Source organism: Colius striatus, chromosome 12 (genome assembly GCF_028858725.1).
Source record: "Colius striatus isolate bColStr4 chromosome 12, bColStr4.1.hap1, whole genome shotgun sequence".
NCBI lineage: Eukaryota > Metazoa > Chordata > Aves > Coliiformes > Coliidae > Colius > Colius striatus.
The window spans coordinates 27,190,643-27,206,868 of NC_084770.1; the positions used below are offsets into that span (position 1 = coordinate 27,190,643).

Genomic DNA, 16,226 nt, shown 5'->3' on the forward strand with positions numbered 1-16,226 from the left:
GGAGTTTAGGTTGAACACTTGGCAACTGCCAGAGGTGGTGCAGCAATAGCTGGTGGTGGATGTGTCACCTTCTTGTCTCCAGAGGAGAGGCTTTGGAGCAAGGGAGCAGGGGTGAGGAGTGATGTAGACTCCCTGGTCCCACCTCCAGCAGAAAAGCCACCTTGTGAAAGGGACACTGGTGATACACAGGCAGCTCCTCTCTCAAGGGAGCTTGTAGTGAGTTTGGGGTCAGCCCCTTCTCCCAAGTAACAACTGAGAGGATGAAACAGCCTCAGGTTGCAGCAGAGGGATGTTTAGAGTGTATTTTAAGAAGAACTTTTTCACTGGGAGGTTTGTTAGACACTGGCACAGGCTGTCCAGGGAGGTGGCAGAGCCATTTAAAAAGGGGGCTGTTTAAAAGACACGTAGCTGAGGTACTGGGTGGGGGGACACATGGTTTAGTAGTGGGTTTGGCTTCAGCCCACTGGATGTCTGTGACATCCAGAAACAGTCCTTGCTGTGGTACAAAAGTAGCTTTTGTTTTCAACCCCTAGACCCTCAGGACCTGAGCCCCAGATGCAGTTGTCTCCCTGTGCCCCAAGGCAGGTGACAACAGCTCACAAGAGCTCCCCGGGCAGCAGCGGTGTGGGGCCGGGCTGGTCGGGCTGGCTGACGACCATGGAGAGGTCAGAGAGAGGTGGGGAGCAGGAGGGTGGGCAGCTGCCAGCCGTGCCAAGGGCCAACTGGAGCGGCTGGGCACCGTGGAGCAGGTCCCTGCTGCTGCCTGCTCTGGCGCTGGGCACCGTGGAGCAGGTCCCTGTTGTCCCTGCTGCTGCCTGCTCTGGCGCTGGGCACCGTGGGGCAGGTCCCTGCTGCTGGCTGCTCTGGCGCTGGGCACCATGGGGCAGGTCCCTGCTGCTGCCTGCTCTGGCGCTGGGCACCGTGGAGCAGGTCCCTGCTGTCCCTGCTGCTGCCTGCTCTGGCACTGGGCACCGTGGCCCTGCACCACTGCTCTCAGGTGGGCGAGGGAGGGCTGTGCTCAGGGTGGGAAGGTCCCTTCTGGTTTGTGGGGAAAAGACAAGCACAAAAATCAGTGCAGGGAGAGGGATGAACTCTGCAAGCAGAAATAACTGTGAAGTGCCCAGCGGGCCTGTCACAAACTGCAGTTGAGTCGGGGCTGGCTGTGGTCACCTGGGCAGCTCAGTGCAGTTTACACTGGACTTGTGTGTTTGAAGTGCTTTTCTGAGCCAAGATTTGTCTCTTGCCTCTCTCCATGTCCCCCATGGGCCCTGTCAGGGTACCAAATAGCTTTGTTTTCTAGCTACTGGTGGCTCCCCTCTGTGCCATGCAGTGGCTGGCCCACAGTGCCGCAGCTCCATGGCTGTGTGTGGGTGCAGGCCCCAGCCACTGCTCCCACATCACTGCTGGGGGAAACGCCACGTTTCGGGGCCTTTGAGTTGTGTGACTCCTCTGTGCTGTGGGATGTGAGTCCTTTGGCTCCCAGCAGGGCTGTTGGGGGAGGTTGGGGTGCTCCACAGCCATGGGGTGAGCGGTGACGGGACACAGTGACAAAGCAGTGGCCAAAGCGGTGTGAGGAGCTGCTGGCTGGTGCCTGGTGCGTGCTGTGCTTGGAGCTTCAGTGCCTCGTTCGTGTTGGTGAATGGCCTGTGTGGGGAAGGGAAGGTGCAGCCCCTTTCCTAGCGGGTGTCCTGCTAAATGCTGTGCTTTCAGAAGGCCTGAGGTGGCGTTACATGCTCTTGTTGTCCTTTGAGTCTGTCTCCAGTCACGGTTGTTTAAAGCCTGAGATGAAGAGCACACTCTTGTTTGCCCAGCGCTCTGCTCTGTCACATCCCCTCTGGCAGGAACCAACAGCTGGTGCCGGGGCTGCAGCGTGTGGGCTGTGCCGTGTGTGGCACAAAGCCTCCACCTCCTGGCAGCAGGGCCACATGGCAGCAGGGCAGCAGGGAAGGAGAGCTACAGGGCAGCAGAGCCACATGGCAGCAGGGCAGGACAGCCACAGGGCCACAGGGCAGCAGAACCACAGGGCCACAGGGCAGCAGGGAAGGAGAGCTACAGGGCAGCAGGGCCACATGGCAGCAGGGCAGGACAACCACAGGGCCACAGGGCAGCAGGGAAGGACAGCCACATGGCAGCAGAGCCACAGGGCCACAGGGCAGCAGAGCCACAGGGCGGGAGAGCCACAGGGCAGCAGGGCAGGAGAGCCACAGGGCAGCAGAGCCACAGGGCCACAGGGCAGGACAGCCACAGGGCAGCAGGGCAGGAGAGCCACAGGGCAGCAGGGCCACAGGGCAGCAGGGCAGGACAGCCACAGGGCAGCAAGGTCACAGGGCAACAGGGCAGGACAGCCACAGGGCAGCAAGGTCACAGGGCAGGAGAACCACAGGGCAGCCAGGTCACAGGAGAACCACAGGGCAGGAGAGCCACAGGGCAGCAGAGCCACATGGCAACAGGGCCACAGGGAAACAGGGCCACAGGGCTACAGGGCAGGAGGGCCACAGGGCAGCAGAGCCACAGGGCAGCAGGGCCACAGGAGAACCACAGGGCATGAAAGCCCCAGAGCAGCAGGGCCACACTAGAAGGTTTTGTCCTTGATCTCACAAGGTTATTTTAATGCATTTCCCTCCTGATCAAGCCCCCAGCACCATCCAGCATGTTTTCCAAGGCTGTGGCTGGTGGAGAGGTGCTACTGTGGGAACAGCTTCAGCAGGGAGAAGTTCAGGGATTTGCTCTCTCAACCTCTGATAGTGAGCTCGGCACGTTCACACAAGGGTACCTCAGATCTGAATCTTTCTGGAGTCCCCCAGAAGAGACTTGAAGGGGCATGTTCAAAGTATTTTTCACAAGTAATAAAGAGATCAGGGCAGTTACAGCTACAGGTCAAGGCTGGGGGATTTTTCTGTCTTCCATAGCTTTCCCCCCTTCAGGCTTTTTGTGAGACACTTAAGTTTGTCTTTGGAAATGGTTTTAGACAAATGACAACGGCAAAGATTTGAAAAGACCATGGAGAAAATACAACAGGGGAGCACTGAGCCCCTGGTTGTTATTCATTGCTCTCTCAGCTTACACTGCCAACCCCTGGCCCGTGGCAGTTGGAGGGGAACACAGTCCTAGGGCTGATGCTCTGGAGGGACTCCAGTGTGCCACAGAGGCTGCTGCCCTGCTCTCTGCACTCTGCACCTGTGGTGGTTTAATTAGAGGCAGCAAAGCCACCTCCAGAGTCACCTCTGCAAAGCATTGTCTGCAGGTGCAGAGCCTGTGAGCTGCTGCACAGTGTCCCACTGCCCCAGCTGCCTGTGCTCCCAGAGGGCTTGCAGAGGGCAGTCACTTCCCAGAGCCCAGTGCTTTGGATTGCCCATGTTTCTGGAAGTGTTCAAGTCTCAAGTGTTCCTTTCCAAAGATGCCAGGTGAGACCCTTCCCTGGCCAAGCCCCTGCTGTGCATCCCTGTGAGCAGCTGGAGTCTGTGGTGGGACACCTATGGCTGCTGGGTACTGACAGCAAACCCTCCCTGCAGAAGGGCCACGGTGGTGCCACTGATTGCAGAGGCTCCAGGGCCAGGTGAGCACTGTGTGTCAGGGTCACAATCACAGCCAGTGGACAGCCAGGGCTGTGCTTATGCCTGGAAAGGTGATGGTGCTCACATACTGGTTTTTTCCCCATGGCTCTGGGTTCAAACACAACCCCAGGAACTCACAGCTGCCTCAGAGATCCCATCCCTCCGAGGATATGGGGAAGGAGAGGCAGCAGAAGGGCTGTGTGTCTGACTCTGATGTGTCTCCCCCAGGTATCTCTGAGCCAGGAGTGCACCCGTGCCATCATGAAGCTGCTGTACTGCCCGCACTGCCGCGGCATGGCCAGCGTGAAGCCGTGCAACAACTACTGCCTGAACGTGGTCAAGGGCTGCCTCGCCAACCAGGCCGACCTCAGCACCGAGTGGAAGTACCTGATGGGTAAGATGCCTCTCAGCTGCCCCTCACAGCACCTTCTGAACTCTCTGAGGCTGCGTTTGGCAAGTAAAGAAAGGACTCTCACACTGCAGTGTCTCAGCCTCTGACCTGATGCCTACAAGCTACTGCAGAGTTTTGCTGAGCTTTAATAGAAAGGGCACTGCTGGGCTGGCTGACAAGGGCTTGAAGAGCTCTTATCTTGTGCTCATTTGGGATTGGCCACACTTTGTGTTTAAGTAATTCATCCTTCCTAGTGTTGAAGCTTAGGGACAGATCCTGCCACCTGTACTCTTGTCAGAGCCCCATCCATACCAGAGCACCTGTGAGAGCTCAGGAGGAGCCCTTGCTGCTCTCCTTGGGGAGGCAGCCTAGAGACACGAAGCCATCAGCTGTTTGCGTGAGTGGAGAGCAGAGAGATCAACATCCCATACTTCCAAACAGAAAGAGGTGTGTTAAACAAATACCTGGGGAGGGGGAAGTTCCAAGTGTCAGCAGGGATGGGAAAATGAGGCTTTTAAGTAAGAAAAGAGCTCCTTTTGATTTTGTTTTGCCACTCAGCTAAGATGATGAATGTTTTAAAGTGGGTTCTATGTGTACAGAGATGTCCTCTGCATTGAGTTTAAAGCCAGAAGTATCACTGTGACAGTGTGGCCTGGTCTCCTGTGCAACACAGGGACAACTTCACCCAGGTGCTTCTGCAGGAAGCTCAGCATTGCCTGATGAGACCTGGCATCACTTTTAAGAAGACCTCAGGAATCAATCAGATGTTCTTCCAGAGCCTGTGTCACATTCCCTGGTCTAAATGTGAGCTGGAGCTGAGAGTGGCTTGTGGAGCTGATGGGCATGGTTCAAGGCCAGTGAGGTTCAGCAAATGGTGTTTGTGTTAGAGTGTGTGCCCTCTCCCCATCCACAGCACATCAGGGGAGATGGTTTGCAGTGGCAAAGCTCTCACTCCTCCTCATGCCCTCAACAGCACCCTCTTTCTCTGGAGTGATGTGAGGCTTGAGGGAGCCTTGCTATTTGGGCTCACAGAAGGCAGGCACAAGAGGAGATGAGCTTCAGGCTCCCCTGTTCCCTGGCCTGGGCATGCACTGCCTGCCTAGAAGACTGCCAGCTCACTAGCCAGCTGCAGCCCAACAAACTGGCTCAGGGCTGATGTGTGGGGACATTAACAATGAAAATCCCCCTGAAGTTCAAGGAGTGTCATCTCCCTCTCAGGGACATTGACCCGCTGCACACAGAGGCGTGTTGGCCGCCTGCCCACCCTGCCTGGGGCTAACCAACCAAGTGGCTGATTGGCACTGCTCCCCATGACAGTGGCTTGGGAGGCTGCTGCAAAAGAGGAGGGGGAATGTTCCCATCCCTGGGGGTTTACACCAGGCCTCTGATGTTGTCTTGGCCTTTCTGACCAGAGCTGTTACCTGTCACTGGGCTCAGGCTCCTGAAAGGTCAACGCTCAGCTCTCCTTGGCTGACAGGAGGCAATTGTGGGTGCATTTTGCACTGTTCCCAGCTTCCTCTTCCCCAAGAGGCACTGTCAAGGGATGATGGCTAGGAGGAAATTGGAGCTTCTTTCAAACTGCAGTTGTCCATTTAAGTGTCAGAGGTCCCAGTTTGCCCAGGGACTGGAGCGAGACGTGGAGTCAAAGGTAACAGCTGACTAGCGTTGTCCATTCTTCACCCTTCTCCAGGCCCTTCTGTGTAGCTGGAGGGGATTCTGTTCCACTAAACACAGGGTTATCCATTCCATTTGAAAACAGGGCAGGTCAAATTAAGGGAGATTTTTAGAGTAAGTGGTTCAGATGTAATTTATCACTAATTCGGGGGTGCAGCCTGTGATTTAAATGTCAGTGCCTCTGCAAGCTACAGTTGTCTGGAGAAACAGAGTCTGCAACCACCCCCTGAGTGGCAGCAAAGGTAAACTGCAAGCTCTTCAGTGTTGCTGGAGGTGTTACTTCAGAGAAATACAAATAATGAATAGCCCTTTGCATGGCTTGTTTAGCTTTAGCAAGCAGTGCTGCCACAGGGCTGTGCTGCAGGGAAAAAAGGGCACATTCACTTGGAAACTGGGGCCCTTGTGTCCATTCTGGCTCCAGCTAGGCAGCAAAACCTTTTTTCTTTGTAAGTAATGAAAATAGATACAGAATGTTGCCAGGCTGTGTCTTTGCATGTTGTTGCATCCTTATAGACCTGAGCAAAGAGTATTTTGTATCCCTGCTCCAGGCTGGCTGAGGTTTGAGCCCTCTCCCTGTTGTTTGGCTGTTGCACTTGGTCTCCACAAGCTGGACTTGCTTTTGGACTGTGAGCCCTGTGGGCATGATCTGGTTATGTTCTGTGGCTTTGTCCTGTCCCTCATCTGGTCCTTTCCCACCTTGGTCATTCCCTGAGAGCTGTCAGGGTCTGAACATCACAGAATTGTTTTGGTTGGAAAAGACCTTTAAGATTGTCCGAGTCCAAGCCCTCCCCTCACACTGCCAAACTAACCCCTCAGCTCCACGGCTTTTAAATATCTCCAGGGATGGTGCAGGGTGCAGGACCTGTTTTACTGATGCTCCACTGAGCTGCTGGGTAGAATTCTGCTGGTGGTTTCGTTGCTCATTGATGATGTCAGCAGTACAATCGTGCTGAATAAGCTTTTCTGCAACGTCACACCATCTGCTGTGACAGTCTCCTGCAAGGCTGAAGGGAGAGGTGTCAGAAGACAGAAGAATTAATCACTCCTAATTAATAGCTCCACCTAGAAATGGTACAGATCTTCTTTCCTTTGTGTAAGGAAGAACCAACCCAAAGCCATTGCACTTGTATTCCATATGGCAAGGCCACAGGAACCTGGAGCCTGTTCTGTTCCAGGTGAGCATGGGCCACCTCAGTGCTCTGACAGAGCCAGGAGATCTCTGGTGTGCCTTGGGGGATGCAGATCACACTGGAGCCATCTGAGCCCACACACAACAGAATGCCAAGTCCCTAAATGCTGAAGCTTATGCATGGTGTGGCCTCTGGGCTGCTAAAGCACCAGTGGTAGGAAGCTGAGGCAGCAGCAGCATGGCAGTGGCTTGCAGAATTGGGAGTCAGACCTGGTTAAGATCCCATTTGAGTCGTCCAAACCCAGTTTTGGCCATGTCCTGAGGTCTTGTTTAAATCTCACTGGCCACCAAGGATGGCAGCTCTGCTCTGCAGTGGGATTCCCCAGTGCCCTGGGGGCACACAGGCTAGTCTTGCTTCACACCCAGCTGGGTGATGACAGTCTCCTCTGGGGGGTAAGCAGATGTTGCTAATCTGGTTTGTAAGCCAAGCAGTCCCAAAGCAGCCATCCAGGCAGGAGCTTCCAGGCCAGGCAGGAGTGCTTGGACATTGGAGGAGCTGAGAGCAAGAGACTCCCCTCAGTCACTCTCTGTCTGGTTTACCTGTGTACTTGTGGGCATTTTGGTCTGCTCCTCTGCCTTTTATGGCCTGATATTTCCCTGGCTGGTCACATGTTGTCCTTACAGAGATGATGGTGAGAAGAATTACTCCTTTTCTCACTCCTCATTGCCACAGAAGCTGTTGCCCACCTCCAGGATCTTTGGCACTTCACTGACCCCAGCTCCCCACTCTGCTGGCTGCAGCGCTTTGCTGAAGACATGCAACGAGTTGGGAGGGTGAGGGCCAGGTATTGCTATGCATTAGTGCTTCTGCACCATTTCTCCTTTCTCTAGCATACTGGGAAACATTGGTGGCTGTGTGTGACACACAGGTTGCAGATCCCATTTGCAGGAGGTGACCTCTGTCTCTCTGCCACTGAGAGTGACTCGACCTCCGTGCTGGCAAGGGACAGCTGTCCCATGCCAGAGGAGAAGGAGCATGCAAGGAAAATGGAGAGATGTCTCCCAAGAACCAGCTTATCCCCCCTTCCACTGGGTTTGTACAGAGCCTGAGGAGAGATCTGTCTGTGTTGCTTTCCCAGATTCCCTGCTCGTAGTGGCTGATCGGATCGACGGGCCGTACAACGTAGACAGTGTCATAGGGACCATTCACATAAGGATCTCTGAAGCTATTTCTAACTTGCAAGAAAACAAAGATTCCATCACAACCAAGGTAAGAGCATGTGCCTGGGCCTGGCTGAGGGTGCATCACATGTTAACTGCCGGGACCAAATGGGGTTTGTGCTCGCTGTTAACTGAACTGAAGGAGATGAAGGATGAAGGAGTTCAAATGCCCACTTGGTTAGGGGTGGGAAAGCACCCATCAGCCTTCTCAGGTGTTTCCAACTCTTCCTCCCTGCAACATCCAGCCAGCCTCCTTTAGGTATAGACACACAAGGTGGGACTGCTTATGCAGTGACTGTGAGAGAGAGGCCTGCTGCCCCTTGCTGCCAGGCACTTCTGGGTCTGAGCAGTCCTAAAGTACCTTGGCTGAGCAGAGACATTTACAGAAAGTGCCCAGTCCTCAGTGACAGAAGGCAGCTGCTTTCACCTGCCTCAGGGTGATGGAGACACTGGGCCATCAGGTTGTGTCTGTGAGACAGAGCTGCAACCTGGTGTTCCATCTGGACAGTACAAAGCAATCTGTCCTGGTGCTCACCTGTCTTCCAAGAAGTGTTCTCGTGAAGCTCTCACCTGTAGGTCTTACACAGGTAGTGTATTTATCCACTCAACCACAGCCACCTCTGTAGCTGCAGGTAAGAGAAGCTTTAGGAACAAAACCAGCCCTTGAGTGCTTCTGCTTTTTTGCCCAGACATTCCCAAGTACAGCAGCTGTCCCACAGTTAGGGCACAGATGCAGCTGAAAGGAGCAGAGCAGGTCCTAACAGGGCCTTGGACTGGGTGATCTCTAAAAGTCCCTTCCAACCTCTACCATTCTATGAATCTGGCTGACCCAGGACTTGTACCAGTCATAGGGAGGCTCAGCTGCTTGAGCACTGGCTGCCTGCAGCAGAATTGTCATTGCCTGGACTGGCCATGCAGAGACTGAGAGAAACAGGTGCTTCCAGGACACCCTTCATCTTGTCCTGGAGGCAAACACTGAGGATTTGTACCTTCACTGTGCTTCTGCTCTCCTTTAGCTACAAAGCACCCCTGGGCAGGTGGTTAGGGTGATGGGAGGTACCCAATGTTAGGAGGTTAATCAGTTTGGCTTCCTCATTTGGGCCTGAAACACCCAACCTGACAGACTATGACACATCCACTCCCTTGCCATCTGTTTGCTGAGCTTGGGTGCTGATTGCAAGGGTCCCTGGGGTAGTCCCACCTCCATCTCTTGTTCATATCAACGAAGCTTACACTCAATCCTGAACCCCACAACACTGGGTGTAGTGAGTGTGTGCAATTCCCATCTTGTTCACAACAGGAACAGATAAGTTTGCTAGAAATAGTTGAATATCAACATTGGTTTCTCATCCATGTGCTAATCCTGCCTTAGTGCTGAACATTTTGCTCCAGAGCAAACCTAAAAACCAGTGACAGTGTGCTGGAAGCACACCCTGGCACAAGAGTAACCTAAGGCAGAATCTTGGAGATCTTGCAGGTAGGAAAGAGGAATCATAGGATCATAGAATCACAGGATGGTGGGGGCTGGAAGGACCCTGCAGAGCTGCTCCAGCCCAACCCTCTGCTCCAGCAGGTTCCCCTCACTCAGGGGGCACAGGAACGTGTCCAGGTGGGGTTGGAAAAACATGTTTGATAAGGCAAAAAAACCCCTTTAACTGTGGAGTGCAGTTGATGAAATGGTATCAAAACATAAGGTAGAGAGTTTGGCTTGTTTTTTTAGGTTTTCCAAGGTTGTGGAAACCCCAAAATCAGCACAAAAGGCTCCAGCAGTGAGGACAAGAGAAGGCGAGGGAAGGTGCCTTTGGAAGCAAAGTCCTCTGCACAGGCACTGGAGATGCTGGTGAGTTTGCTGGGGAAGCTCTCTCTGGGCCATTGTGCCAGGGCAGCACTGGGGCCTGTGGGCCACTGACTTTGCACCCTGCCAGCTGCTGACTTGCCTTTGCTGGCCAGTCTGAGGGTGAGCTTGGTGAGTGCTGGTGTGACCTGAGCAGATCTGCCCTTGCCTGGGCACAGGGTCAGGGTGTTTGTGACTGATGACCAGTTTCTCAGGGATTTGGTGCCAAACTGATCTGAAAAGCCCCTTTGCTGTTGGTGGTGTTCAGCCTTGGGCAGCCCAGCCTGGGTACTGGGGCCAGAGGTCCTCCTCTGTGGAGATTTTGGGTTCTGTGGGGGAATGAGCTGGGGGATCTGCCCCAGTCCCACGTTTCAGAGGCTCCTCACTCACAGACACCTGCCTGTCACTGTGGTCTCCCACCGAGGCAGCCTCTCATTTATGATCTCCTGATCACTCCTGTGGTACCAGAACAGTCCTTAGCATGTAACATTCAGCCTTGGGTGCTTGGGGTTGGTCTTTAGGGGAAGGTTTATCAGCACATCCCTGTCTGCATACAACCAGGCTCTGTAATGATAAAACAAGTAGGCAGAGTCCTTGTGCTTTTCTCCTGGCCCTCAGCATCCTTCTTGTTTACAGGTTCTAGATGCCAAAGGGAATCTGACAGCTCTCAAGACTTACTGGATCACCCTGCCCAGCAGCCTGTGCAGCAAAAAAGTAATGGCCAGCTCAGCAGGGGATGACAAGTGTTGGAATGGGATGACCAAGGGCAGGTATGGCGAGGGTCAGGGTGGCAGGATGGCACCATGCTGGGGTGAGAGAGGCAGGGTTTAACTTGTTCAAAATGATCTGAAAGGTCTGTCCCTGTCCACAGAAATGCTGCAGTTCCTGAAAAGCTGGTACCTGTTGTCTTTTTGCTGTGTGTTGGAGGGTTGAGGTGCATTCAGCAGGAAATGACTGTGTAGTTTTGTACTGATGAAGCAGTTTTGCAACCCCACGTGCACTCAGGTGACAGAAAGGCTGGATGCTCAAGCTCCAGAGCTGTGGCTGAGAATTGCACACACCTCATGCTCTCCATACCTGCTCTGAAATGCTGTTCCCTGGTGAGAGGTGACATCAGGACAGCTGCAGAAGCTGCCCACCCACGGCTGGTGCTGAAGGGTGGCTGTGAGGGCAGATGGGCAGCTTTCTTACATGCACCTTTCTCTGCTCCTCTCTGCAGACCTGCTGGGCTGGTCTCTGCCAGCCCAGAGCCAGTGCCTCCAGTCCTTCCCTATTCCCCTATTAACCTATTTCTGGTTGCCAGCAGTGCCACAGATCTGCAGGAGCTGATGGGCCAATGCATTGCCTGCTGCTCCACAGCTCCAAGTGAGCTGAGGCTTCCCTGGTGACCTGTCTGGTCATACCAGCCTGGGGGCTTTCAGTTGCCCTGGGGTATCAGACCCCACAGAGTTCAGGCAGGGCAAGGATGAAGGTGCTCCTCAGCCTCACACATGGACAAAGCTCTTTGGTAAGAGAGTGTCACTGTGGCTTCACAGGTAGCAGCCCGAGAGCAGCCCCTCAGCCCTGCATACAGCCTTTCCTGTAGGAAAGTGATGCTGCAAAACCACCAGCTGAAGTGGCCCCAGGGTGAGCCCCGGGCTCTGATGGGGTCTGGCCATGGCAGCATGGCTCTGCCAGCCACAGAGCTGGCTGCCTGGCAGCAAACAGCCACATGTAGAGGCTGTTGGGTGAGCCAGTGCCACTGACTGCAGCTTCTGCTGCTTGCAGAGGGGCTGGGCTCTCACCATCTGTGACAGGGAGGGCTGAGCCGAGCTGGGGACACACCTGCCACTCTTGCCTTCCTTTGCAGCTACCTGCCTGAAGTGATGGGGGATGGCTTAGCTAACCAGATCAACAACCCAGAGGTGGAGGTGGACATCACCAAGCCAGACATGACCATCCGCCAGCAAATCATGCAGCTGAAGATCATGACGAACCGCCTGGGCAATGCCAACATCGGCAATGACGTGGATTTCCAAGATGCAAGTGAGTGCAGGAGGGGCTGAGGCCTGGCACCCCCCTGGGGGCTGCAGAGGGGCTTGTGGCTTCCTGGCTTTGGGCCTGGGGATGCAGAGGGGCTTGTGGCCTCCTGGCCTTGGGGCTGGGGGCTGCAGAGGGGCTTGTGGGCTCCTGGCTTTGGGATCAGGGCTGCAGAGGGGCTTGTGGGCTCCTGGTTTTGGGCTGGGGGCTGCGGAGGGGCTTGTGGGCTCCTGGCCTTGGGCTGGGGGCTGCAGAGGGGCTTGTGGCCTCCTGGCCTTGGGCTGGGGGCTGCGGAGGGGCTTGTGGCCTCCTGGCCTTGGGCTGGGGGCTGCAGAGGGGCTTGTGGCCTCCTGGCCTTGGGCTGGGGGCTGCAGAGGGGCTTGTGGCCTCCTGGCCTTGGGCTGGGGGCTGCAGAGGGGCTTGTGGCCTCCTGGCCTTGGGCTGGGGGCTGCAGAGGGGCTTGTGGCCTCCTGGCCTTGGACTGGGGGCTGCAGAGGGGCTTGTGGCCTCCTGGCTTTGGGCTGGGGGCTGCAGAGGGGCTTGTGGCCTCCTGGCTAGGGGCTGCAGAGGGGCTTTTGTGGGCTCCTGGCCTTGGGCTGGGGGCTGCAGAGGGGCTTGTGGCCTCCTGGCCTTGGGCCTGGGGATGCAGAGAGGCTTGTGGCCTCCTGGCCTTGGGCTGGGGGCTGCAGAGAGGCTTGTGGCCTCCTGGCCTTGGGCTGGGGGCTGCAGAGGGGCTTGTGGGCTCCTGGCCTTGGGCTGGGGGCTGCAGAGGGGCTTGTGGGCTCCTGGCCTTGGGCTGGGGGCTGCAGTGCTCTGTCTGAGTGCAGCCGACTCGCTGTGAGGTGCCCAGAGGCTGTGCTGCTCCCAGCACCATTCTGAAGGTGATCCCAGCCCTGCTGCTCCCTCTGCTCCCTGGGTGGTGGTTACAGCTGGAGATCAGCTGTGGGCTTCATCCCACAGTGAGGGACCCAGAGAGAAGGTGTCTGGGACAGGGCTGGTGGCCAGAGCTCCCCGGAGCCACAGCAAGCAGAGGGCAGGGATGTTGCCCACGTTAATGAAGGCTCTTGGGGCTCACCCCATGTTACCCCTTTGGCCTGCTCTGTGAGACCTGGGAGTGCTGGGTGATAATAAGCTGACCATGAGCCAGCAATGTGCCCTTGTGGCCAAGAAGCCAATGGCAGCCTGGGAGCATCAAGAAGAGTGTGGGCAGCAGGTCAAGGGAGGTTCTGCTCCCCCTCTGCTCTGCCCTGGTGAGGCCTCATCTGGAGTCCTGTGTCCAGTCCTGGGCTCCTCAGCTCAAGAGGGACAGGGAACTGCTGGAGAGAGGCCAGTGCAGGGACACCAAGATGATCAGGGGACTGGAGCATCTCTGATGAGGAAAGGCTGCGGGACCTGGGGCTGTTTAGTCTGGAGGAGACTGAGGGGAGACCTTATCAGTGCTTATAAATACCTAAAAAGGAGCAGGGGTCAAGAGGTGGGGTGAGTGTCCTGTAGTGCCCAGTGACAAGAGGCACGAGCTGGGACACAGAAAGTCCTGCTGGAACATGAGGAGGAACTTCTTTGCTGGGAGCTGAGGGAGCCCTGGCCCAGGCTGCCCAGGGAGGGTGTGGAGGCTCCTTCTCAGGAGGTTTCCAACCCCACTTGGACACGTTCCTGTGCCCCCTGAGCCAGGGGAAGCTGCTTGAGCAGGGGCTGGGGCTGGAGCAGCTCTGCAGGGCCCTTCCCACCCCACCATGCTGTGGTTCTGTGCTTCTCTGACTGATGTCTGTGTCTGCAGGTGACGACATGAGCGGCTCTGGGAGCGGGGACAGCTGTCCTGATGACGTCTGTGGCAAAAGACTTTCTAAGAGCCCCAGCACCAGGCAGCCAGAAACACATGCCATTCCCAAGCAGTCTGGACACGGCATCCACGGGGCCAGCAGCCAACCTCTGCCTTCTGCCTTCCTCCTCCTCCTCCTCTCGGTGGCTTTCCTGTGGCGGTAACTCCCGACCACAGCCAGGAAAGAGACTGCGGCCGAGGGCTTCACTTTGCCAAAACCAACCAACCAACCAACCAAAGGACATATTTAATTCACCTTGGCAAAAAATATAAGGAAAAAAACCCACAAAAAAAGAAGAAGAAGAGGAGGGAGGAGGGAAAGGTCTCAGTTGTTTGCTATTTCTGGCAGTGCTCGAGCTGGTTTCTTCTTTCTTGGTCTTTCCCCCCCTCCCACTGCTGGGCCCTTCTTTCTGTACCTCATTGTTTTGCTTTTGTTATTGCCACAACTCGGCTCTGGGGGCTGAAGGAGGCCTTGAGGGGTCTCAGAGGGGGCCCCAGCCAGGGCAGCCCTTCCACTGCCTCCCGTGGAATATGCAATGGCCCTGAGCTTGTCGGCCGCCGGCGCGGCTCCTGCTGCATCGGGGCCTCCCTCCCACAGGCCTCCCTCCCTGCTCCCCAGGCAGGCAGACACAGCCCTCGCTGCTGTGGCATCTGTAGGAGCAGCAGTGGGCTCGCTGGGCTCAGCTGGAACAGTTTGGACCCGAAGGTGCAGAGCTCCCTTCCTTGGAAAGGGCACAAAGTGGGTTTCTTGACCAGAGCTCGTGGCTGGCGACGGTTTGAGATGTGGGTCTCCTACATCTAAGTGACTGGGATTGAGTGTTAGGGGTTGGGGTTTGGGGTGTTTTTTTCTTTGCATGCTAGTTGGAAAGCCATTTTTTTTACCCAAGTAGTACTGGTGCAGTCCCTGCCTGCAGTGCAGTACCATCACAGGTAACAGAGAGATGGAAACACAGCACGGTGGGACTCTCTGCTGGACACTCGTGCTGCCTCCTCCTCCTCCTCCTCCTCCTCCTCTGGCCCCAGCTGTGGGTGGCAATCCCTTGTTTGGGGTTTTTTGGTAAGAAGAAAGACCAGGGATTTGTTGCTACAAGGATCAGTGTGGCTGGTGGTGAGAGCTGCCCCCAGGCCAGCCTGAGGGGCTGTGCAGTGCCCCTGCCTGGGGGCTGGCTGAGTCCCACCTGCCAAGAGGGATGCTGGGACAGGACGTGTTTTCTTTGGGCATTGTTTTGTTTCCTTTGGTGTTTGTTCCTGTTGCATTGTAGGTTTTTAAGTGAGCTCCCACTTTCCCTGTCCCTTCACCATCCTCCCCGTGCACCTTCCCTCCCCTGGGTCAGACCCCCATGGCAGCTCTGCAAGGGCTCAGGGCAGGGCCAGGCCCACCCTCTGCCACCCTGTCCCACCACAAACCAGCCTCTGGGACGTGCAGGCAGCTGCCCCAACCCCAAAATGCTTGGTGGGGGTGGACTCTGTGCCGGGCTTTGAACTTGAGGGTGGTTGGTGGATGATATAAATATCCTCACGTAGCTGTAGGAGTGTCTGTGCTTGTAGGGCCGTGTGCTTGGAGGCTGCCAGGAGCCTTCTGTACCAGACAGGTATGGCAAGGGACGGCTGGAGGCGTAGCTTTAGCAGATGTTCTAGACACAACACGGTCACTGTGGCTGGTTGGGCCAAGAGCACGCCCAGGGGTCGGGCTTCATTCGCTGGGGGGTGGGTTTGGGTTTCAAATGGGTTTGTACTGGGGCAGAGGGAGGGCAGAGGTGTGGGGGGAGGGCAGAGGTGTATCTATCTCCTGCTTTGCTGGTCTGCACAGCAGATACTTAACTTGAGCATTTCTCCTCTGTCCTGCCAGAGGGAGCGTGTCTGTGGGCTCAGCAGGCATTCTGGGGTTGGGCTTTGGCTGTTTTCTAAGAAAGGGAAAAAATAACCCACCCCATTTTTAACAGTAGCAGTTTCTAGAATGTGCAATTTAAGGGCAGACAAGAGGCTGAGCAAGGTAAGGCTGAGGCAGGCACCAGGGAGCTGCCACAGTCCCACAGCCACGTGGCCTCAGGCCAGGCAGAGGCTTTGGGCAGCTTCTCCCACTGCCAGGGGCTAACCTGGCTGCCTCGCTGTCCTTTCTGCCCTGGGCATGCCCTCCTGCAAGATTAAAGCCACTCAGACCTGATGGGGTGGCAGAGGTGCTGAATGTTGGCTCGAGGCCACCAGAACCCAGGGATGGAGAAGGACGAGGCGTGAGTTTAGACAGCTTGATTTGCTTCTAGAAACACAGCAAGTTCCACCCTGCTTTTCCCGCTCTAACGAGTCTCTGTCTCTCTAAAGAGCTCCTGTCTCTCTAAAGAACTCCTAACTTTTCCTTTCCCTCTGTTTTTAACCAGGATTTGCCAATAGAGGTGTAGCCTTTAGTTACAGAAAGCCCACAGCCAATGCTGCAGGGATCCCACAGCAAACAACAAAACATGGGGGAAGGGAACATTTTAACCCTCTTCAGAAAGCAGCTGCCTTGGACTGGAGTATTTACCATGTGGATGCTCAGGTCAGTGTTTGGCTTTGCAGGGTGAGAGACCAAAAGTCCTTGTTGTAGCCAC

General features: G+C 55.7%; 1 protein-coding gene across 1 annotated transcript in view; it reads left to right on the plus strand.

Moving 5' to 3' along the window:
* GPC1 (glypican 1) overlaps positions 1–15,338 on the plus strand; it is a 216,993-nt gene extending 201,655 nt beyond the window's left edge. Inside the window, exons 4-9 of the mRNA XM_062006030.1 lie at positions 3,783–3,948; positions 7,888–8,018; positions 9,690–9,809; positions 10,440–10,573; positions 11,653–11,828; positions 13,600–15,338. Of these exons, the coding sequence (XP_061862014.1) occupies positions 3,783–3,948; positions 7,888–8,018; positions 9,690–9,809; positions 10,440–10,573; positions 11,653–11,828; positions 13,600–13,805 (933 nt within the window). The 3' untranslated portion in view covers positions 13,806–15,338. The remainder of the gene's footprint in view (positions 1–3,782; positions 3,949–7,887; positions 8,019–9,689; positions 9,810–10,439; positions 10,574–11,652; positions 11,829–13,599) is intronic.
* Positions 15,339–16,226: the final 888 nt, after the last annotated feature.